This window comes from Chiloscyllium plagiosum, chromosome 13 (genome assembly GCF_004010195.1).
Source record: "Chiloscyllium plagiosum isolate BGI_BamShark_2017 chromosome 13, ASM401019v2, whole genome shotgun sequence".
NCBI classification, from domain to species: Eukaryota; Metazoa; Chordata; class Chondrichthyes; order Orectolobiformes; family Hemiscylliidae; genus Chiloscyllium; species Chiloscyllium plagiosum.
In genome coordinates, this window is record NC_057722.1 from 67,317,782 (window position 1) to 67,341,947 (window position 24,166).

Here is a 24,166-nt window from a genome sequence, read left to right on the forward strand (position 1 = left end):
TTGGGAGCCCCTGGGAGGAAGGATCCCATACAAATATGGGTCCACTCACTACCAGTGTTGGGGAGCTGTGATGAGATTGTGCTGAGTGTAGTAATTTAATTGAATGTAACTTAAGCTACCTTGTTATAACTTGGCATAATTTTATTTTGCCTGTTTATTTTTCTAATTTCTCCTTGGTTATTTATTGAACTGTATTTTTTTCAATAGAGTTTTTTTGTTCTCTGTATTTTGGTAATCTGTGGAGTAGAATAGTAGTTTGGTATTTTTAATTGTTGCTATTATATTATAACGTTGTCATACTATTTTGTACTAGTTTTGTAATTTTGTAAAAAACCTAAAATCCTTTGTTCCAATAAAAATATTTATTAAAAAAAAGATAGACTGCTGTTCACAATCATCATTCACTCAAGAAGAGAATATCCAGGAGAGAACAGGGGGTCTGCGAGGGAACCTGTGCTAATCACACTGTGGGCAGCTTGCAGTTCACAGAACAGTTGCAATCATGACACTGCCCCTCAAAATTCCATTACTCCGAATTTTAGCAGACAATGTAAAATTGACAAAGTGATTGCAACACGGAATTGTTTTGTGTTGATATTCATTGGCAAAAAAGCCTTGCTGTCGTCGTATGCAGTGGAAAACTGGGTTACACAAACAAAAGCTTGATAGACGGTGGGTGAGATAGGTCCTTAATGATCATCCAAAACTAATGATCATCAATAAATGGAAGCCCACTTCATATCTTGGCAGATTTTCTGTTCTGCGGACTTCTGAGGAAAACAAGTCGTCTGGATTTTTGAATGGGGTTGGGGGAATAGAGGTGCTGATATTATATATAGTGTGTGTTCAATTGCCCTTCATTATGCATTCGTATCAATCACTTCAAATAGGCAGACACATGCATCACGGGAACCTCATCCATTCAGTGAACACAGCACCTTCTCCCAGTTGTAACTTTAAACAGAGGTCTGTTGCTGAAATAATTAATGATAGCGAGATTGCTTGCATTGCAATCGTGATTACTGGTTATTTCAGCCTCCCATTTGAAATATTATGGGGTTTAATTCTAGAGAAATGAGTAACGTGAATGACCAGGGTTTGGCTATTACATTTTATTGCACATTTCTTTTCATCAACACCGCTCCAAACAATAAAGGACCAACTCTACCCGGCAACAGCAAGTTTGGAAACTAAATACACCACCTTGATTGGATGCTGCCTGGTCAGAGAATTAAAACAAATCTGATCATTAGGCATTTGTATTTTCTGTACCCTAAGCAAGGTTTGTGGCGATCTGGTTAAGAGGTTACTGGGTATGGGCTAGATCTCTCTCTTCTGGAGCTGTATAAACATTAAGTGAAATATTAACAATTTAAATAAATAATTGGTTAAATGCACAGACATGCAGTAATTTAAGAAGATTTCAGTGATGGTATGGTTAATCAAGACATCACTAGATTACAAATGAAGCTTTGCTTTACAAGGAGGTACAGGAGATTGGTGGTTGGACAGTAATTGGAATATAACATAGAGCTTTGCAGCACATTAGACAGCAGAGTTGCACTCTTGCAGCTCCTACAGACCCTGATATATTCATGCAGCAGAGATAACCTTCATGATTTGGGTATGAGATTTAGCAATGGGGTCATTTCGAAGAGGGGACAGTGGAAAAAGTGGTTGATTAGCCGAAACTTTGCAAAACCAACAAAAACAAAACTTTCAACTTGAACTAGATATGCCAAACATTACGACAGTTGAAGTATCAATGGATCACTGGTTGATAATTCCAGTAAATTTCACATCTGAAACAAAGTGCCCAGGCTGGATGCTGGCTTGTAATTTGTTAGTGACAGCAGATACCTGGCACCCAGAAATGCCACAGGAGCCAACAGTAAAATGCCCACTTGTCATCAGTCTGTCCCTTTACTGTTAGGTGTATTGCAACACACAGAGTGACTTCGTCTCCAAAGGTGGCTGGGGGCTTGTTCTGTCAGTGTAGGTTCACAGTACTGTTCTGTTCTCCACCGGAACTGAGTCGGATGCACAGCAAGTAGTTTCACAGTCTGAACCAGAAACAAAGCTTTAAAAAAACCATGTCATTCTGGGCTCCTGGGAGTGTGTCACATTCCTCTTGCAACCCCGCCCCCCCATCCCGGATCAGGTGATTAAATTCTTCCTGCTGCAATCCAGGAGATGGGGAAGGAAAAACGAAGCAACACCCTCATCTGGCAAGATACTGAGGAAGTCCAGCGGCTGTAGGATACTGGCCACCACTGTCAAGGTTTCTAGGGGGAAGAAATACAAATGTTTCGGATTCAGAATCTACAGACGAGGCATTTGAATTGCATTAAAAGAATAGAATTAAAAATTATGGAAAGAGATATTAATTACAGCATGAAGAAGTGACAACCTGATGACCATTAGTGATGTGATCGTGCATTTTTCTGCTGGTGCTTCTCTGTGTGGAGCAACAGGCCATTCTTCCCCTCTCCCAGTGACTATATAATCAGTCAAATGAAACCATACAGAGCAGGATGTGTTGGTCCCTGGTCAACTGATGGCTACCTGCTGATCTTCCATCTGGTGATTAGCAAAGAAATTATATTTTGCTGTATCTCTCCCAGAACCAGAACCATAGGCAACGTTTCCTCCTTTTGCCCATTAGGGAGGGTGCAAAAGTGATTTACAAAGATGTTGCTGGGTCTAAAAGGTTTGAGTTATAAGGAGCAGCTGGTTAGACTGGGACATTTTTCTCCTGGAGTATCAGAGACTGTGGGGTGGCCTTACAGACCTGTATAAAATCATGACGGGCACAAGTAAGGTAATTAGCCAAGGTCATTTCCCCAGGGTAGGGGAGTCCAAGACTAGATGGTATAGGTTTAGGTGATATGAGTAAGATTTAAAAGGGACCTGAGGGGCAATTCTTTCCACACAGAGGGAGGTTCCTATGTGGAATAAACTGCCAAATGAAATGGTAGATTCAAGTACAACTACATAATTTTAAGTGGGATGTGGACAGGGTACATGAACAGGAAAAGTTCAGAGGGATATAGGCCAAACACAGGCAAACGGGACTAGTTCAGTTTGGGATACCTGGTTAGCATGAACATGTTGGGCTGAAGGGTCCGTTTTCGTGCTGTATGACTCTATGATGCTACCATTTATGTTGTGTTTTTTACAGAACAATCCCAAGCACTTTCCAGTCATGGATGTGGTTCTGAATTGAAGTCGTGGTCACAGAGTGGCGGGTACCAAAACTATTGCAAATGGATGAAACACACACAAAATACCTTTCAGTGAAGAGACCAAGATTCTGTTTTCTCTTCCAGCTCCTTTTGTCCGCCTACAAAGTTCAGGCAAAAGCTTTTTCCACCACAGAGGCTGCAAAGAGCAAGATGTCAGCGTTCTATCAGAGGAATGATAACACACTCACAACGGCAGAAACATCACTCAAATCAAACTCAAAACCAAGATGTAGGATGAATATCAACACCTTGGACCTGGAATAAATTCACTCGATAGAAGGGGGTAGCATTGCCATCTCAGACTGGGGCTCAATCCAGTTCCATAGATGATGCCCATCAGAATGAAACTAAAGTCAGAGTCTGGGAAACTCTCCACCAAGCCCTCTGGGTAATTCTCGAGAATTATATCTGCATTTATAGAACAAAAGCATTCAGAAGGAATTCCCCAGCACAGTCTCCTGGAATGGTAAGTGAAATGAATGCATTACAATCTGCATTCCTTTAACAAAGACAACAGAGGTTTATAAAATCATGAGGGGTATAGATAAGGTGAATAGCAATGGTCATTTTCCCCAGGGTAGAGGAGTTCAAAACTAGAGAGCACAGGTTTAAGGTGAGGGGAGAAGGTTTTAAAAGGGACCTGATGGGCAACTTCTTCACACAGAGTGGTTTGTATGTGGAATGAACTGCCAGAGCAGGAAGAATGATGTGTTGGTCACTGGTCAACCAATGGCTACCCGCTGACCTTCCATCTGGTGATTAGCAAGTAAATTATATTTCACTGTATCTCTCCCAGAACCAGGACCATAGAAAGACAACGTTTCCTCCTTTTGCTCAGGTTATTAAATTAGGGAGGGTAGATGCAGATACAATTACAACATTTAAAAAACATTTGAAGAGGTCCATGTATAGGTAAAGGTTTAGAGATATGGGCCAAATGCAGGTAAATGGCACTAGATTAGTTTGGCAAACCTGGTCAGCATGGACGTGTTGGGCCTGTTTCCAAGCTGAATGATGCTATGATAAAGTGGCCATTGGTTTAAGTCCAACTGTTACAGCATTGTTAGAATAAAACTTTTTTCTGCAAGAAAGCAGTAGGGTGTGAATGATGTTCTGTGGACAGTGCATGTTGAAACAGACATTTTTATGTATGTGTTTTAACGACATTCACTGCAGATTTGGGTTCTAATTTAAGCTTGTGTGCGTTTGGAATTAATCATTAGCTTTTCAAACAAAACAGTACCCATAATTCTCGGGAATTACCCAGAGGACTTTTCACTTTGAGTCTGTGCTGGGAAGTTGTTTGAGAGAGAAGCAAGATGTCAAGCTCCTTGCTGGGAAGTCTTTCGATGGAGTAACGGTGCTAAGTATTCTTAAGAAAAGGCGTTCAAAGCAATTAAATGATCTCATAATAAGTAGTTATTGTTTCCAGACAGGGGTATTGGGATACAGTCAGTGGAAAAGATGTAAAGATAAGATTTTGAGATTTTTTTGAACAAAGAGCAAGGAATCGCAGCTGCATCAAGGGATAGCATAACACTGGAAGGAAGTGAAGTCACAAGCAAGACAGTAATAAATAATAGTTATCTATAGTTCTGGTGGGTAAGTTGAAATTTTAATTACATCAAGCTCAAAGGATTTCAAATGTGAAGCATCTCTCTCTTTCTTGGAAATGAGCTGGACTGGGTCTTGGTAAAAGTACAGTATGAGACATTCTTGGAATTGTAACAATATTTGCCAGTTGTACTGATTCCAATACAAAAGTTGTTGTTTCTCTTCAATTTGTAAAAAGTGTTTGATTATTGCATGTTTAAAAATCTTTGAATCTCATGGGGATTTGACTTGCCTGGCATTAACACCAACTGGGTGTTACCCCAAAACAATTGGGGGCCATTACATAGTTCAAATATACCAATGGTGTGGTCAACATTCTCTTAAAGTTTACTTCTAGATCACCGCGATCAGAGTGCTTGAGATATTTGGAAGGAGAGGTCAATGCTGGAATCAGTGTGTTAGGACTGATCTCTGTGCATCGAACCCTGGAGCAGTTGTGCACGCACACAGCTTAGAGGGAATGTTGGGGGCTGCCATTGGTGGTACACAGTCAGAAAGTGTGGCGCTGGAAAAGCACCGCCGGTCAGGCAGCATCCGGGGAGCAGGAGAGTTGACGTTTCGAGCATAAGCTCTTCAAAAGTGTGGCGCTGGAAAAGCACCGCCGGTCAGGCAGCATCCGGGGAGGAGAGTTGACGTTTCGAGCATAAGCTCTTCATCAGGAATGTGGGGGACCCAAGAGGGTGCAGAGATAAATAGGAAGGGTGTGGGGCGGAGGGAAGGTAGCTGGGAATGTGATAGGTAGGTGAAAGTGGGGGGTGATGGTGATAGATCTGAGCGGAAGGTGGAGCGGAGTGGTAGGAAGGAAGATGGACAGGTAGGACAGGTCAAGAGGGCGGTGCCAGGTTGAAGGGTTGGATCTGGGATAAGATGGAGGGAAGGGAGATGAGGAAGCTGGTGAAATCAAAATTGATCCCTTGTGGTTGGAGGGCTCCAAGGTGGAAGATGAGGCATTCTTCCTCCAGGTTTTGGGTGGCTAGAGTTTGGCGGTGGAGGAGGTCCAGGACTTGCATGTCCTTGGCAGAGTGGGAGGGGGAGTTGAATTGTTCGGCCACAGGGCGGTGGGGTTGTTTAGTGCATGTGTCCCAGAGATACTCTCTGAAACGTTCTGCAAGTTGGCGTCCTGTTTCCCCAGTGTAGAGGAGACCACATTGAGAGCAACGGATACTGTGGATGACGTGTGTGGAAAAGCAGGAAAATCTCTGTCGGATGTGGAAGGATCCTTTGGAGCTTTATCATAGCCATAACACACAAGATTATGGGCTCGGGCTGGAAAGTGGGACTTTGTAGATTTTGTATTTCTATAAATTTCTATTCATATAAATAGAAAGCAGTGCTTTACGTGGAGCCCACTGAAGATGTTACCTAGTAGGGTGACAAAACATCTGGAAATGAACCGTCCAGTTCAGCGAGCAAACCTACATCCACCACCACACACTCAACTCTGACCTCCAGCATCTGCAATCCTCACTTTCCCCATTGAACTGTGTAACCAGTTCATCCAAATCTGGAGGATCTCATTGGAGGGATGAATGCTGGGCCAAACTTTCTGGCAAACTTTCTCTTCGCATTATGGAATTGTTAATACTCACCTCAATGGGAAGTTGGGATCCAGTTCAATTTGAAGGACAGTACAGCAGAGTCCATGAGCCAGATATTCACAGTAACTTGCCGAAAAGCTCTGATGGATATCAACCAACAATTGTGCAACTCAGACAGAGAGAGAGATTTCCACCACCTGAAGCACAATTGGCATTTCATTTCCAATCCAATATTCGCTCCCCCCCTTCTCCGCCCACACCCTCTGAGATACGATAAAACAAGATTTGTTTGAAAGAGAAGTTCTCCGGGACAAACCTGTTTCTCCTGCTGCATTACAGAATTGGCAAATGGTAGGACAGCCTCCGGACATCGGTCAAGGAGTCGGTCAGTCACGTGCTCACATTCACCCAGCCTTGTGGCACAAAGCACGTGAACACTCAGACCAGGGGCGTCATCGTCAGGGAGCTGACACAACAACGGGAGAACAGATTTCACATCGATGGAGGAACCGCACAGGATGGACTAAGGAAAAACCAAAGGAAGAAATGCTAGCAAAATCCCAGACTGCATGAAAGGTTACAGACGTCTCTGTACCCTCGAGTGGTCTTAGTGCTGAAAGTAGACAGGAGGGGTCACTGGGGAAAAGCTTTAAGGGACCCAGGATTGGTGAACAGTGGAGAGCATGGCCCAATACTACTCACTGTGATCCAGCTAGATCTGTTGATGAGAACCGAACCCATTGCACAATCAGGTCTGGTCAAGATATTTTATAAATGCATTAAAGGAAAGAGATTAACCAGGGGAAGATTAGGGACCAAAATACAATGTGTGTGTGTGGAGCTGCAGGATATTGTAAGGGTGTTAAATGAATACTCTCTTCTGTCTTCACTCTGGAAAAGGAGAATGTAGTTACAGAATTCAGGAAAAGTGATTGTGAGGAACTTGCACAGTTTGACATAAGAAATGAAGGGGTATTGGAGGCTCTGTCAGGCTTAAAAACGGACAAATCCCATGGCCCGGATGAATTGCATCCCAGGCTGCTATGGGAAGCGAGGCAGGAAATTCCAGGGGCTCTGACACAGTGTTAATTCCTCTCTGGCCACAGGACTGTAAGACGGCTAATCTGGTTCCACGTTTTCAGAAGGGTGGTAGAGATGAACCAGGAAATTACAGACTGACGAATAGGAGGGAAACTATTGCTGAAAATTCTGAAGGTGAGAATTAATAGCCACTTGGAAAGGCATGGGTTAGTCAGATTAGTCAGAGGGAGGTCAGGCCTAACAAATCCATAATTTTATTTTTGAAAATTCAATCAAGTGTGTGGATGAGGGAAGTTCAGTTGATGTAGTTTATATGGATTTTAGCAAAGCTTTTGACAAGGACCCACATTGGAGACTGGTTGAGAAAGTTAAAGCATATGGAATTCAGGGAAGTTTGGCGAGATAGATCAGCAACTGGCTTAGTAATAGGACATAAAAGGTAGTGGGAGAAGGCTGTTTGAGTGACTGGAGGTCAGTGCCCAGCACTGTACCACAAGGATCAATACTGGGACCCTTATTGTTGGTTATGTACATACATGATATGGATGAAAATGGAGGGGAATGTTAAGCAAGTTTGCAGATGACACCAATATTGGTAGGGTAGTTAATAGTGAAGAAGATGGTGGTAGGTTACAGGGAGATATAAATGGGCTGGTCAGATGGGCAGACCAATGGCAGATGGCATTTAATCCTGATAAGTGTGAGGTGATTTACTTTGGAAGAAGAAACATGATGGAGTATTTAACAAATGGCAGGACACCGGGCAGCTCAGAGGAGCAGAGGGATCCGGGGGTAATTATTCACAGATACCTGAAATCGGCCGAGCAGGTGAATAGAGAATTAAGAAGCATATGGGACACTTGCTCTCATCAGTCATGGGATAAGAGTGTAAGAGCAAGGAGGTAATGTTGGAGTTGTACAGAGTGTTGGTCAGGCCCCAGGTGGAGTACTGTGTGCAGTTCTAGTCACCTCATGATATTAAGGAAGTGATTGCAGCTTCACAGTAACACTCTCATGCTCCTTGAAGGTTTACTATGTATTATTTGCTGGACTGAGCAGATTGCTTTATGAGGAAAGGCTGGACAGGTTTGGCCTGTATCATGTGGAGTTTGGAGGAGTCAGAGGTGGCTTAGTTGAACCACAAAAGATCCTGAGGGGACTTGACTGGGAGGTTGTGGAGAGGACGCATCGTCTTGTGGGAAAATCTAGAACTAGGAGGTCTTGATTAAAAATAAAAGTTTGCCCATTTAAGACAGAGATGAGGAAACATCGTTTTCTTTCAGAGTTGAGAATCTTTGGAAGTTCTTTCCACAAAAGGCAGTGGATGTGGAATCTCTAAACATATCGATACTTGCAGCTGACTTGGGAAAGCAACCGTCACAGTCAAAGACCCCTAAACGACAAACAGTGAAAATTTTATATTTTCTGCTTCGAAAGTGGCAATGGAAGTTGAACAGGGTAGAATGAGGTTGGACGTTGCAAGGAAAAATGTACCAAGGACGTACGGGGCCAGAATGCAACCTCACAATGAATCCTAACACCACTGAGGAGAGAATGGGGAGGAGATTACAATTGGGCTTGTGGGGAGGGATCATGTCATCAGGGAAGGAAACAGGAAGGATGCCTGTGATGACTCTACACCATCCCGGTGCCGCAGATAGCAGGAAGGTTATAAATTCAATGGGCTAAAGGATCTCTTTTGTACTATACAATTCAACTGGCAGTGGGGGACCGGGGAAAGGAATTTTATCGAAACCATTGCAGCGCAGAATGAGGCCATTCGGCCCATCATACCTGGCCTGGCTCTCCAAAGGAAGCCATTTCCCTAATGTCATTCCTCAGCCTTTCCTCCCTCTGTGACCCTGCCCATTCCTTTCCAGATTACAATCCCTCTTGAAAATCTCCAATAAGCTGCTGCTTCCACTCTTGGGCACTGCTCTCTAGACGTGAGAAAGTTTTCCTGTACAGTGTTAGGTGAAAGGGTAAATGTAGGGGAACGGGTCTGGGTGGGTTGCGCTTCGGCAGGTCGGTGTGGATTTGTTGGGCCGAAGGGCCTGTTTCCACACTGTAAGTATTGGTTCCTTTGCCGATTACTTCAACCCTGTCTCCTCACATTCCTTACGCTTCCACCAACCAGAACAGTCACTCTCCATGACCCAACAACTCCAGGATTTCCAGATCCCCATTGTACTGCGCAGTGTGATGACACAAGGCGTTGTGCATGGTTTTCATAAGACCGTACAAAATAGGAACGGGAGGAGGCCATTCAGCCCCTCGAGCCTGCTCCACCATTCAATAGGATCGTGGCTGATTCGACATTCCTCACGTCCACTTCCCTTCCCCTTTCCCAATAATCCTCGATTCCCAGACTGATCAGGAATCTACCTCAGCCTTAAACATACACAAGGGCTCTGCCCCCACAGCTCTCTGTGGCAAGGAGTTCCAAAGATTCTCAACCCTCAGAGAAGAAATTCCTCCCCATTTCAGAATCCAATTGTGCCCCTTTATTCTGAGACTGTGCCCTCTGGTCAGAGAGTCTCCCATGAGGGGAAACATCCTCTCAGCTCCTGTCAAGCTCCTTAAGAATCCTATATGTTTCAAGGAGATCACCTCTCATTCTTAAACTCCAGTGAGTAGAGTCCCAAATCTGTTTCGCCTTTGCTATTAAGACAATCCCTCCATAGCAGGGATCATCTTAGGGAACCGTCTCTGAACTGCCTGCAATGAAATGATACCTCTCCTTAAACACGGAAACCAAAACTGCTCCAGATGTGGTCTCACTAGCACCTTGTACAGTTGCAGTGTGTGACCTCCATACTCTTATACTGCAACTCTCTGACAATGATACCACTGCAGATTTCTTCCCTTGGAGATCAAAACAAGGAACGCTTCATCTCCCCCCTGGTGAATCCAAACGTCTGCGATATTCCAGCCATGAAACAGGCAATGAACATCAGAAGTATTGTAGCCGTGGCTCAGCCTATCTCGTCTCTCAGGTATTTCACTCTTGCTTGTGTCCCTCAGCACATTAACCACATCTTCACCCCACCCCCCCCCCCGCCTCAGAAAATGCCAACACAAACCTGTAACTTCAGAAGATCCTCAGGCAAACCCATTGAATGGGAGCTGGATGCATTGATGGTGTGGATCCAAGAGTAAATGGCACCAAATTGACTGCAACAATTTTTCTGTTTAAAAGGAGAAAATAAAATGAACTCCAAAATAATTTCCTGTCCAGTTCGGAATAGTGCATCCTGCTTACTCTCCTGCATTTTGAGAGAGAAAGAGAGAGAGAGAGAGAGAGAGAGAGTCTGACAGAAAGTGAGTGCACGTGCGTGTTTGTGAGAGAGAGTGTCTGAGAGAGAGTGTCTGAGAGAGAGTGTCTGAGAGAGAGTGTCTGAGAGAGAGTGTCTGAGAGAGAGTGTCTGAGAGAGAGTGTCTGAGAGAGAGTGTCTGAGAGAGAGTGTCTGAGAGAGAGTGTCTGAGAGAGAGTGTCTGAGAGAGAGTGTCTGAGAGAGAGTGTCTGAGAGAGAGTGTCTGAGAGAGAGTGTCTGAGAGAGAGTGTCTGAGAGAGAGTGTCTGAGAGAGAGTGTCTGAGAGAGAGTGTCTGAGAGAGAGTGTCTGAGAGAGAGTGTCTGAGAGAGAGTGTCTGAGAGAGAGTGTCTGAGAGAGAGTGTCTGAGAGAGAGTGTCTGAGAGAGAGTGTCTGAGAGAGAGTGTCTGAGAGAGAGTGTCTGAGAGAGAGTGTCTGAGAGAGAGTGTGTGGCAGAGAGAGAGAGAGCATGTGTGTGAGAGAGAGAGACAGAGCGAGTCTGTGAGAGTGAGTGAGAGTGTGTATGTGTGGATGTGAGAGAGAGAGAGAGAAAGAGAGAGTAGAAGGTGAGTGAGTTTGCAGACAGACTTGCACTTATATAGTGTCTTTCACCCTCTCAGGACTGCTGATGAAGTCTGTGTGAAGGGCAGTCGATGTAACGTAGGAGATGGTACTGTAAAGAGTGGAAGCAGGCACCTACCAGGTCCTCGATGGTTTTCAGGGGGCTCTTGTCAGGCTGTTGTTTGTGAGATATTCTCTGGATATACACTGACACCAGCTTCATCAGCAGGAGCTGGACCAGCGGGTCCTGACTGCATCCTATCAACATGGCTTCCCAGAAATCCACCAGGAGCTGTGGAGTCTCTGCCTCGGTTTCATCATCACCATCTTTCCCGCAAAGCACCTGCAAACATCAGCGTTGGCTGTTAGAATATCCCCACCTACAACAGACCTCCAGCCCCCACTTTCATTTCCAACATCAAGTATATCAAAGGGCAGCATAAAACTGTTGGGGAGATTAAGTGAGCAAGATTAATGCACAAAGACAAGACTGATTGCAGCTTAGAATTAGAGAGGTCTACAGCACTGAAAAAAAGTCCTTCGACCCATCACATGTGCATCAGTCAAAAAAAAAACCACTTAACTATCCTGATCCCATTTCCCAGCACTTGGCCCATAGCCTTGTATGATTTGGCAAGTGCACATCTAAATACTCCTTCAATGTTATAAGGGGTTTGTACCTCTCCTACCCTTACAGGCAGTGAGTTCCAGATCCTACCATCCTCCGGGTGAAAAAGATTATCTGCACATCCCTTCTGCCCCTTACCTTAAATCCATGCCCCTGTTCAAGATCCCTCCATCAAAGGGAAGTGTTTCTTCCTGTCGACACTGTCTATGTTGCTCATAGAATTGCTACAGTGCAGATATTTGGCCCATCAGGTCTGCACTGACCCTCCAAAGAGCATCCCAGCCTTTTCCCAGAATTCCCGTGGCCAATTCACCCTGACCCGCACATCTTTGTGACTGTGGGAGGAAACCAGAGAATGTGGAGGAAACCCACTCAGACACGGAGACAATGTTCAAACTGTACATCGCCCGAGGGTGGGATCGAACCCAGGTCCCTGGCGCTGTGAGGCTGCAGTGCTAACCACTGGGCCACCAGGCCGCTTGTCGTAACTTGACACATCTCATCATCTCCCCCTTAAGTTTGCTTTGATCCACGGATAACAACCCTAGTCTGTCCAATCTTACTTTGTTAAGAACAAAGAACAGTATAGCACAGGTGCAGGCCCTTCAGCCCATCAAGACTGTGTCAACACGTGTTACCCTTCTAAATTAAAAACATTTTGTCTCTACGTGGTCTGTATCCCTCTATTTCCTGCCCATTCGTGTATCTGTTAAGATACCTCTTAAATGTTGCTTCTGTATCTGTCTCCACCACGTCCTCTGGCAGCACATTCCAGGCACTACCAGCCTCTGTGTAAAATAAACTTCCCTCTTACATCTCTTATAAACTTTCCCCCTTTTACCTTGAACCTAAGTCCCCTCATTATTGAACAAGTAACTTTGGCTTGATTTCAAATTAAAGAGTGATAATAAAGGATTAAAAGTCAGGTTTAGGACTGATGGTGGGTTGTTTTTCACATTAAAGGGTTAATTTGAACTTTGTGCCTGTGTAAGGTGACTGAAGCCATCCCTCCATTTGCTTCCATTGAGCTAAATTCACATGCAAAGGAAAAAATCCTGCAGGATCCAAGGGAAAAGAAAACATGTTGATTGATTGACATGTAATTGGATAGTCCTTTCAATGGACTGCATGATGGGTTTCTATTTTAAGTGTAGACCATTAGCTCCCTCTGCTGGTCCCCAATATAGTTGCACAAAATGATCACCACAGTGCACTCCCAGCTGTTGTTCAAATGAGCAATTACTCTCACTGTGAAAACCGGGCTTATGGGATAAGAAACAACTAACACTATGTCACATTATAAAAAATGCAAAATCAACACATCATGGCATTCTAACCAGAACTCCATTAATAAACACATCAATTTAGACCCATCTACCTTCCCTTGAAAATAGAACTGGAAATGACAACACCCACCTAGTTAAAACCAAGAGCTATAAATAGATTTGCGGGACATACCACCAGCACTTCACTGGAGACTCTCACTGATGTTACCTAGTCGTAGTGACGAAACGTCTGACAACAAATCTTCCAGCTCAGCGAGCTAACTTACATACTTAAAATCTATGTTTCAAGTGGAAATTTCTAAGCCAATGATGAAAGATGCAAGATTTCTTTCCAAAAGGTGAGAGAATCAGTCAACTGTGAAATGGGGTGTGCAGGTACAACGTGGTCCCAATCATATTCAGAATGTTGGATCAAGTCAATCTCAGAATTACTTGATGGAATCAGTTGGAGATTTATGTTTTAAGTTTAAGTCAGAGACATCGAAGAGTATACAACCAGGCCAATACACAATTATTTAAGTCAATCACCTGGGTTTAGTCATGGAGGACTTACTGAATAACCTTTGAACACTTAATGAGACCAAAGTTAATTAACAGGTGCATTGTAATAGTGACAAGTATGGAAGTTATTAAGGCAGTAATGTAGATAATTTAGTGTTACAATGTATGCCTGGGATCATGTTACAGTGCTCCTGTAACAGATAATGGTAGTGCATTGTGATAGGTCAGTTAAATCACTGGGAGATGAGCTAATGCTGAAGATGATTTGGAGATGCCGGTGTTGGACTGGGGTGTACAAAGTTAAAAATCACACAACACCAGGTTATAGTCCAACAGGTTTAAATGGAAGCACACGAGCTTTCAGAGCGATGCTTCTTCATCAGGTGGTAGTGGACGGCTCGATCGTAACACAGAATTTATAGCAAAAATTTACAGTGTGATGTAACTGAAATTATACATTGAAAAATTGATTGTTAAGCCTTTCATCTGTTAGAATACAGTGATAGTTTCACTTCTTTCATGTGTAAATCACAAAACCTTTTTTTTAATGTTGCATTCTTGGGTTAGCTGTTAACAATGGTGATAGCTAGACAATATGTTGAAGGTGTTGGCCCCTGTGTTCTCTGTCTATACCATGATGTTTAGTTTGATTCTAATCTAAAAGTGAGATAACAGAGTTTTACATAAATTCGTGCAGTTTTTGAGCTCCGAGTTCTACATGAATGCATGCAGTTTTTGAGCAAAGTACAATGTAACTCTGCAAGTACAAATTCACCCCACAAAATATATGTGTGCATGTAGATCTTTGTCTGTGTGTTTGTGTGTGTCTGTCTGGGTTGGGGGTTGTGAGTGTGTGAAAGTGTGTGTGTGTGTGTGTGTGGTGTGCAATGAGTGCAGAGTCTCTTAAGTCTGTGAGGGGGTGCATGTGCGAGTGTGGGAGCGTGCGTGTATCTGTGTGCGTGTCTGTCTGTACCTGTGTTCATGTGTATGTGAGAGTGTGTATGTGTAGGAATATTTGTGTGTGTGTGTAGTGCAATGGTGATCACCTGTAATATGATATGAACCCAAGGTCCCGGTTGAGGCCCTCCCTATGGGTACCGAACTTAGCTATCAGCTCTGCTCGGCCACTTTTCTCTGCTGCCTGTCCCGAAGTGTTCCCCAACTGGGAGGGAACCCTCCTGTCTGTTGATTGTTGTGCGGTGCCCATTCATCCTTTGTCGTAGCCTTTGCTCGGTTTCCTCAATGTACCATGCCTCCGGGCATCCTTGCCTGCAACGTATAAGATAGACAACGTTGGCTGAGTGACATGAGTACCTACCATGTACGAGGTGGGAGGTGTTCCCACGCGTAATAGCGGTATCTATGTCCACAATCTGACACGTCTTGCAGCGTTCACCGTGACAGAGTTGTATGGAGTTGTCCTGAGAGCTGGGCAGCTTGCTACGAACAATGATCTGTTTGAGGTTTGGCGGTTGTTTAAAGGCAACTAGTGTAGCTGTGGGGAAGGTCTTGGTGAAGTGCTCATCCTCATTGATAATGTGTTGCAGGTCACGAAGAACATGGCGTAATTTTTCAGCTCCTGAGAAGTACTGAACAACTAAGGGTACCCTGTCAGTTGCAGCACGTGTCTATCTCCTGAGGCGGTCATTACAGTTCCTTGCTGTGGCACGTTGGAACTGGCAGCCAATGAGTTGAGCATCGTACCCTGTTCTTGTGAGGGCATCCTTGAGTACTTCCAGGTGTCCGTCATGTTCCTCCTCATCTGAGCAGATCCGGTGTATGCGTAGGGCTTGTCCATAGGGAATGGCTGTTTTAATTTTTTGGGTGGAAGCTGGAGAAGTGTAGCATTGAGGTTGTCTGCGCGTTTGCGGTAGAGTGTGGTGCTGAGGTGTCCATCCTTGATGGAGGCACATGTGTCCAAGAATGAGACAGATAATCGAGAGTAGTCCATGGTGAGTTTGATAGTGGGATGAAACTCGTTGATGTCACTGATAAAACTACACAGTGACATCAACTACACAGTGACTCTGCACTCATTGCACACTTGCAGAGTTACATTGTACTTTGCTCAAAAACTGCATGCATTCATGTAGAACTCGGAGCTCAAAAACTGCATGAATTATGTAAAACTCTGTTATCTCACTTTTTAGATTAGAATCAATCTAAACATCATGGTATAGACAGAGAACACAGGGGGCCAACACCTTCAACATATTGTCTAGCTATCACCATTGTTAACAGCTAACCTGAGAATGCAACATTTAAAAGGTTTTGTGATTTACACATGAAAGAAGTGAAACTATCACTGTATTCTAACAGATGAAAGGCTTAACAGACAATCAATTCTTCAATGTATAATTTCAGTTACATCACACTGTAAATTTTTGCTATAAATTCTGTGTTACGATCGAGCCCTCCACTATCACCTGATGAAGGAGCGTCGCTCCGAAAGCTAGTGTGCTTCCAATTAACCGAGCTGGGAATTTGTGTTGCAGACGTTTCGTCCCCTGTCGAGGTGACATCCTCAGTGCTTGGGAGCCTCCTGTGAAGCGCTTCTGTGATGTTTCCTCCGGCATTTGTAGTGGTTTAAATCTGCCACGAAACAACACGACCAGCTATCCTTAGTAGCCACACACTACTATTATAGGACAAGCCAAACAGGGAACAGCCGGGGAATTCCTAGAGGCATGGCACTCATCCACAGATTCAATCAATAAGCACATCGACCTGGACCCAATATACCGGCCACTGCAGCGGACAGCTGGAACTGACAACCGGATGCGGCAGATTCAAACCACTATAAATGCCGGAGGAAAGATCACAGAAGCGCTTCACAGGAGGATCCCAAGCACTGAGGATGTCACCTAGACAGGGGACGAAACGTCTGCAACACAAATTCCCAGCTCGGCGAACAGAACCACAACAACGAGCGCCCGCGCTACAAATCTTCTCCCAAACTTTGCTTCCAATTAAACCTGTTCGACTATAACCTGGTGTTGTGAGATTTTTAACTGAAGATGATGGCATTGTAATGTGATAGGTTAAGTGTGATGGGAGGAACCAGTGTGGCTGATGATGATTAGTTTAGAAAGACAAAGCAAGCCAGCATGATTGGCTATGCTAATGTTATCCGATAAGTGCGGGACCGACAAATCGTACAAACTAGGTAAAAACAATGACTACAGATGCTGGAAACCAGATTCTGGATCAGAGTGGTGCCGGAAAAGCACAGTTCAGGCAGCATCCGAGGAGCAGGAAAATAAACGTTTCAGCCCATCCAAATTGTATAAACTGGAGAACAAAGAAATTGTGTGGAGCCAGGGAAGCCATTTTTGCTGGCTCTCGCAGCTTTGATTTTGCAACATTAAAGTTTAATTTCGTGAAGGATTTTCTGCGTTCTCCTGGTAATTTTTTTTTCTAGAACATGGAGTGATTCTTCCACAACACAAGCTGCAGGCTAAACCTTGAATATAGATTTAGTTTTATGGTTTGTGCAGGCTAACAGGAAGTCAGTCGTTAAGATTTGAAGTAAACGCTTGGCAAAGCCAATAAAGTTATATTGAACTATTGGATAGGCTTCAGTTTACCCAAAAAAGTAATAAAATGAGAGGAAATAAAATATGAGGAGAAACAAGCAAGTGACATAAAAATGGACAGTAACAGCCTCTTTAAATATATACAAAAGGAACCGAAAGGCTAAAGTAAACACAAATCGCTTGGAGAACAAAGTTGGGAATATAGTAATGGGGAACGAGGAAATGGCAGAGAATTGAATATATCTGTTTGCTTCAGCAGACAATACTAACAGCATTCCAAAAATACTCAATAATTAAGAAGCTAAAGGGTGAAAGAAAACGAAAGTGATAATGATCACTTGAGGAAAAGGTATTCAGGAAACTCATGGAGAGCGAAGGTCCAACAGGTCCGAGACCTGATGGCTTACATTCTAGGACCTTAACGGAAGTACATGCAGAGATAGTGGATGCTCTGAAAGTAATCGTGAGGGTCTGGAAAAAATCCCAGAGGACTGGAAAACCGACAATGTAACACTTGTTAAGAAAGAGAGGGAGACAATAAACATGTAGCTGCAGGTAATTAGTTATTGAAAAAATGTTAAGCATCTATTATGAAGAATGGAACAGCACAACATTTAGAAATATGATTCAGCAGATTCAACATGGTTTGGGAAAGAACAATTGCTGTTGAAACTTTATTGCTGGGACAGCACAGCAGGTCAGGCAGCATCCAAGGAACAGGAGATTCGACGTTTCGGGCACAGGCCCTTCTTCAGGCATTCCTGAAGAAGGGCCTGTGCCCGAAACGTCGAATCTCCTGTTCCCTGGATGCTGCCTGACCTGCTGTGCTGTTCCAGCAATAAAGTTTCAACTTTGATCTCCAGCATCTGCAGACCTCGCTTTCTCCCCGAAAGAACAATTGCATCTAACAAATTTATTGCAATTCTCTAAGGAGGTAAGTAGCAGGAAAGATAAATGAGGAACCAGTAAATGTAACATATTTGGACTTTCAATAGACATTTGGCAAGATATTGCACATAAATCTACTTAATAAAGTAAGAGCCCATGGTGTTGAGGGTAGCCTCAGCCTGGATAAAGGACTGGTTAACGAACAAAAGACAGTTAGGATAAAGTGGGCAGCTCAGTGGTTAGCACTGCTGCCTCACAGCACCAGGGTTCGATTCCACCCTCAGGGGACTGTCTGTGTGGAGTTTGTACATTCTCCCCGTGTCTGCGTGGGTTTCCTCCGAGTACTCCAGTTTCCTCCCACAGTCCAAAGATGTACACAGATCTCTGAAAGTCGATTCCACCCTCAGGTGACTGTCTGTGTGGAGTTTGTACATTCTCCCCGTGTCTGCGTGGGTTTCCTCCGAGTACTCCAGTTTCCTCCCACAGTCCAAAGATGTACAGGTTAGTTGGATTGGCAACGCTAAATGCCCATGGTGTCAAAAGATGTGGGTTAGTTGTGAGAAATGCAGGGTTACAGGGGAGAGAGTGTGAGGATCGGATGCTCTAAAGAGGATTGGTGTGGATTTGATGGGTCATACACAATCCCTCCAGCATGGAAGCAGGCTGTAATTCTAAATGGGGATATTTTCAGGATGAGAATCTGTAACTGGCAGGGATCAGTGCTGGCATTACAAATATCTGCAATATATATAATGATTTGGATGATGGAGATGAACATACTAGACTGAAGCATGTGGACATCATAAAGGTAGGTGCGATAGTGAGTGATATGAAAGACACAGAGGAATATGGGCAGATTAGCAAGTGACTGTAATAAGGGAAGTTGTGAGGTCATGCACTTTGGCAGGAATGGAGCAGCTGAATATTACATAATTGAGGGAAATACTTCAGGAAACTTCTCTATATCTCAAAAAGCTAGCTGTCAGACCACAACAACACGACGGTTGGAGGAAGTGCGCCTCATCTTCCGCCTAGGAACCCTCCAACCTCAAGGGATGAACTCGGATTTCACCAGTTTCCTCATTTCCCCTCCCCCCACCTTGTCTCAGTCAAATCCATCGAACTCAGCACCGCCTTCCTAATCTGCAATCTTCTTCCTGACCTCTCCGCCCCCACCCCAGTCTGACCTATCACCCTCACCTTGACCTCTTTCCACCTATCACATTTCCAACTCCCCCAAGTCCCTCCTCCCTACCTTTTATCTTAGCCTGCTGGACACACTTTCCTCATTCCTGAAGAAGGGCTTATGCCCGAAACGTCGATTCTCCTGTTCCCTGGATGCTGCCTAATGCTGTTCCAGCAACACATTTTCAGCTCTGATCTCCAGCATCTGCAGCCCTCACTTTCTCCTCCTAGCTGTCAGGTATAGTGGGCATGTGGAATGTTGGGCTTTGTTTCAAAGGAAGTGGAGTATAACCATAGGGAGAAAACTATACAAGAGACTAGTCCAACCACAGCTGTTGCACTGTGAATCATTTGGGACCTTTATCGAAGCAAAGATATAGAGAGGAACTCGATTACCTGAATAACAATTATCCAAATATCGGATTATCTGAAAGTGATCTCAAAGTCCTGATAGAAACATTATGTCAAAGAGCTGTTTCAACCCTGATCACATCTTTTGTTTACAGGTACAATAATTAAAAACGAACCTGGCTCACTGAAAGGCTGCCAAGAACAGTCCTGGACAGTCCAGGCACTGTCTCTAAATGACTGACCTCCTACCCACTCTCTCTCTCCCCACACTTTCCCTGGAGTTCTACATATGGGTGAACCATGAACCCGTTCCCCCCCCCACTTCCCCAGATAATCTCTCCAACACTGTCCTGTACAGAGCAGAGGTGGAACCTGTCAAAATGTGGTGTGCGTGTGTGTGTGTGTCTGTGTGTGTCTGTGTGTGTGTGTGTGTGTGTATCTGTCTGTGTGGCTCTGTGTGTGCGGCTCTGTGTGTGTGTGTGACTGTGAGTGTGTGTGTGTGTGTGTGTGTGAGAGAGAGAGAGTGTGTCTGCCTGTGGGTATGGGTGAGACAGAGAATGTTGAGAAGGTAGCCTGTGTAACTACCCCCTTGCTGACGCTCCCTGACCCCCACAATGAGTTGTGCCACTAATCTGGAAAGTGAGCTGGACTGGCAGGGGATTAGTAAATGTCAGTGAAATATCTATAAAAATCCCAGAGGAACTCCAGACTGGAGCACGTTGAAAACCCCCCTCACTATGCCCGTGGGCTGTGGAAATTCCAAAGTGCTGTGTACAAAACTCAGACAGACCCTCCCAGTTTCCGAGTGAATACATACTTCACACAGATAAACACACACACACACACTCACTGACCGAGAGACAGAACACGCAACACGCATGTGAGAGGCTGTGTGTGTGAGAGAGGCTGTGTGTGTGTGAGAGGCTGTGTGTGTGAGAGAGGCTGTGTGTGTGTGAGAGGCTGTGTGTGTGAGAGAGGCTGTGTGTGTGTGAGAGGCTGTGTGTGTGAGAGAGGCTGTGTGTGTGTGAGAGGCTGTGTGTGTGTGTGTGTGAGAGGCTGTGTGTGTGTGCTATTTGGAGACTTACCCCACAAAGACAGCTGTTGGTGTACAGTCCGGCTGCCCAGGGGGCAGGGAGGGGTGGGCAGCAGACGGGGGGTCAGACGGTCGGTGGGAGCAGATGGAGGAGTGGAGTTTGGGCTGCGGGGTTGGGGGACAGGCGGGAGGCGGTGTTGGACAGGTTGGGAACGAGTTGGGGCGGGGGCGTGGTGGGAATGGATGGGAGAACAGAGTCTCGCGCACACTGTGTGCTTTTGCCTAGTCTCCTGAACGGGGAGCAGATTTCACAGAAAACTCCGAGACCCAGAGGAAATCAATTAACTGAATAATCAATTATCTAAATGAAATAATGCCCACCCATCCCATTCGGATAATCGAGATCCCTCTGTACTGGTATTGGAGGCAGTCCAGACGAAAGTTCCCTAGACTGACAGCAGGCATAGAGGGACTGACTGTCCCAATGGAGTTTAGAAGAATGAGAGGTGACCTCATTGAAACATATTCAATTATTTTTTATTAGATTCCCTACAATGTGGAAACAGGCCCTTCGGTCCAACAAGTCCATATCGACCCTCCAAGGAGCAACCCACCCAGACCCACTCCCCCAGTCTACATTTACCCCTGACTAATGCTGTGAGCAATTTGGCATGACCAATTCACCTAACCTGCACATCTTCGGATTGTGGGAGGAAACCGGAGCAAGCTCACACAGACACGGGGAGAATGTGCAAACTCCACACAGATGGTCACCCAACATGGGAATCGAACACGGCTCCCTGGTGCTGTGAGGCAGCAGTGCTAACCACTGAGCCACCGTGCTGCTGACAGGATTAGATGCAGAAATCTTGTTTCTCTTTGCAGGACAGTCTAAGGCCAGAGGAGATGATCTCAGAATAAGGGGCCACCCCAGGTGAGACAAATGAGGAGGAATTTCTTCTTTCAGACGGGAGTGAATCTATGGAACTCTTAATCACAGAGGGCTGTCGAGGCTGGGTCATTGAGTATATTCAAGGCTGAGATACAGATTTTTAATCAGCAAGGGAATCAAGTGTTATGGGGAAAAGGTAGGAAAGTGGAGTTGAGGATTATCACATCAGCTGTGATCATATTGAACAGCACAGCAGACTCGATGGGCTGAATGTGCCACATCTGCCTCTAGATGTTACATCATGTTCAGTTTTAGCTACCACATTTTAGGAAGGATGGCACGAATGGAGAGGGTGTTAAGGATGACACCGGGGAACCTGGGATTTTTCAAATAGTTTTTTCATAGGATGCATTGGTTGTCCATCCCCAATTACCCTTAAACGGAGGTGCTTGCTCAATTAAGAGCCTGATGTCACACATAGGCCAGACTGGGTAAGGATGACCAATTTACTTCCTCTGAAGGAGATGAATGGACCAGATGGGGGCTTATTACAACAAACAATAGCGAGGCAAGCTCTAAGTTCCCAATTTAGTCATTAATATTAAATTCCATGAGCTACCTTGAATCGATTTTAACCTAAGGAATTCCTTACAGCAGAGGGCTGGGTCATTAAGCACATTCAAGGCTGAGAGATCCAGATTTCGAGTCCATGAGGGAATCAGAAGGTGATGCAGCAAAGGTAAGAAGTAGAGTTAAGGATTATCAGATCAACCGTGTTAAAAATCACACAACACCAGGTTACAGTGTTGGACTATAACCTGGTGTTGTATGATTTTTAACTTTGTCCAACCCAGTCCGGCACTGGCTACTCCACATCACAGATCAACCATGAGCTCATTAAGTGGTGAAACAGACTCACTGGGCTGAATGGCCTACTTCTGCTGCTTTGTGTTATGATCTTATTTGCCTGGGCCTCTGAAACAACTATCTATTGAGTCCTCATCCACATACAGTGTGTGTAGTAGAAGTGTACCAAGCAATGTAACATTTTGATAGCATTAATGATTGGTGGCTCGGTGGTTAGCACTGCAGCCTCCCAGCGCCAGGGACGCAGGTTCAATTCCAGCCTCGGGTGACTGTGCGGAGTTTGCACATTCTCCCCGTATCTGCGTGGGTTTCCCACAGGTGCTCCGGTTTCTTTGCATGGTCCAAAGACCCTTCGGCCCAACAAGTCCAAAGAGTAACCTTCCCAGATGTGTTCCCTTACGTTTACCCCTGACTAATGCGCCTAACCTAGAAATCCCTGAACACTATGGACAATTTAGCATGACCAATCCACCTAACCTACACAGCTTTGGACTGTGGGAGGAAACTGGAGCACCCATTTGTGGGTTAGGATGGATTGGCCATGGAAATTTTCCCAGCATCCAGGAACGTGCAGGCTAGGTGGGTTAGCCATGGGAAATGCAGGGTTATAGGGATGGGGTGTGGGCCTGGCTGGGATGCTCTTTGGAGGGTTGGTGTGGACTCAATGGACCAAATAGGTCTGCTTCCAAGCTGCAGGAATTCTGTACTTCTATAAGAGCACACTCTGTTTGGAGGTTGCAACGAGGGAACATGGACATTAGCAGGAGGGGGTGGAAGGTGAGAATTGTTTTGAAAGCAATTATTTACAATCTCGATGACCAAGAATGCAGATTCTACAGTAACTTTCAAAAGGGAACTAGATTCATACGAGAAAGGGAAACATTTGTACAGCTTTCAGGAAAGACCAGGGGATAGCAGTAACAAAAAGCAGCAGAGACTAGATGGGTCAAGTGTGTTTCCTCATCAGTTTAACATTCCGTGACTCGATATACAGCACTCGCCTCACAGGGAGCCTCACTATTGGTGCTCAGGTGGAACCAAAAATACGTTGCACGAAAATACAGAAATAAATACCACTCACCTTAAAGAATAATTCAGCTTCTTCGAGGTTGATCTTGTGACTTTCCAGTAAAGCAACAAAGCTGGCTACCAGAAGGCCCGGCTGATTCCTCTCCAGCTGGCGAGATAACTCCGTTACCACGACGCCATGATGTCGTAGGAGATTCGGTTCGGCCACAAATCCAGAAACTAATCTCGTCTGGCAATAGAAAAACAAAGCAGAGTGGGCAATGTAACACGTTGCATTAATCCGCAGCCCAGAGCTTTCACAGCTTGGGCCAGTTTCAGAAGGACAACACACTCCCTATTTAGCCAAAGGTCCACTCACTGAATTGCATCAAAAGCATTTGCTGACAATGCTTTATTAATTCAAATCCCAGATACGTTTCCCTGCTTATTCAGAAAAATGAGGGAGGATCTAATTGAAAGTTACAGAATACTGAATGGCCTGGACAGAGTAGATGTTGGGAAGGTGTGTCCATTGGTAGGTGAGACTAGGACCCAAGGGCACAGCCTTAGAAGATAAAGAGAAACTTCTCCAACCAGAGAGTGGTGAATCCATGGAATTCACTGCCACAGAAGGCTGTAGAGGCCAGGTCATTGAGTATATTTAAGACTGAGATAGATAG

General features: G+C 44.7%; 1 protein-coding gene across 3 annotated transcripts in view; it reads right to left on the reverse strand.

The window, feature by feature from the left end:
* Positions 1-1,097: 1,097 nt before the first annotated feature.
* Positions 1,098-24,166, reverse strand: part of hps3 (HPS3 biogenesis of lysosomal organelles complex 2 subunit 1) — a 63,415-nt gene continuing 40,346 nt past the window's right edge. For all 3 annotated transcript variants that reach the window (XM_043702684.1, XM_043702686.1, XM_043702683.1), the window contains exons 13-18: positions 23,560-23,736; positions 11,451-11,654; positions 10,522-10,626; positions 6,714-6,920; positions 3,291-3,381; positions 1,098-2,285 (exon numbers count right to left, since the gene is read on the reverse strand). In XM_043702684.1, coding sequence (XP_043558619.1) covers positions 2,158-2,285; positions 3,291-3,381; positions 6,714-6,920; positions 10,522-10,626; positions 11,451-11,654; positions 23,560-23,736 — 912 coding nt within the window. In that variant the 3' untranslated portion in view covers positions 1,098-2,157. The remainder of the gene's footprint in view (positions 2,286-3,290; positions 3,382-6,713; positions 6,921-10,521; positions 10,627-11,450; positions 11,655-23,559; positions 23,737-24,166) is intronic.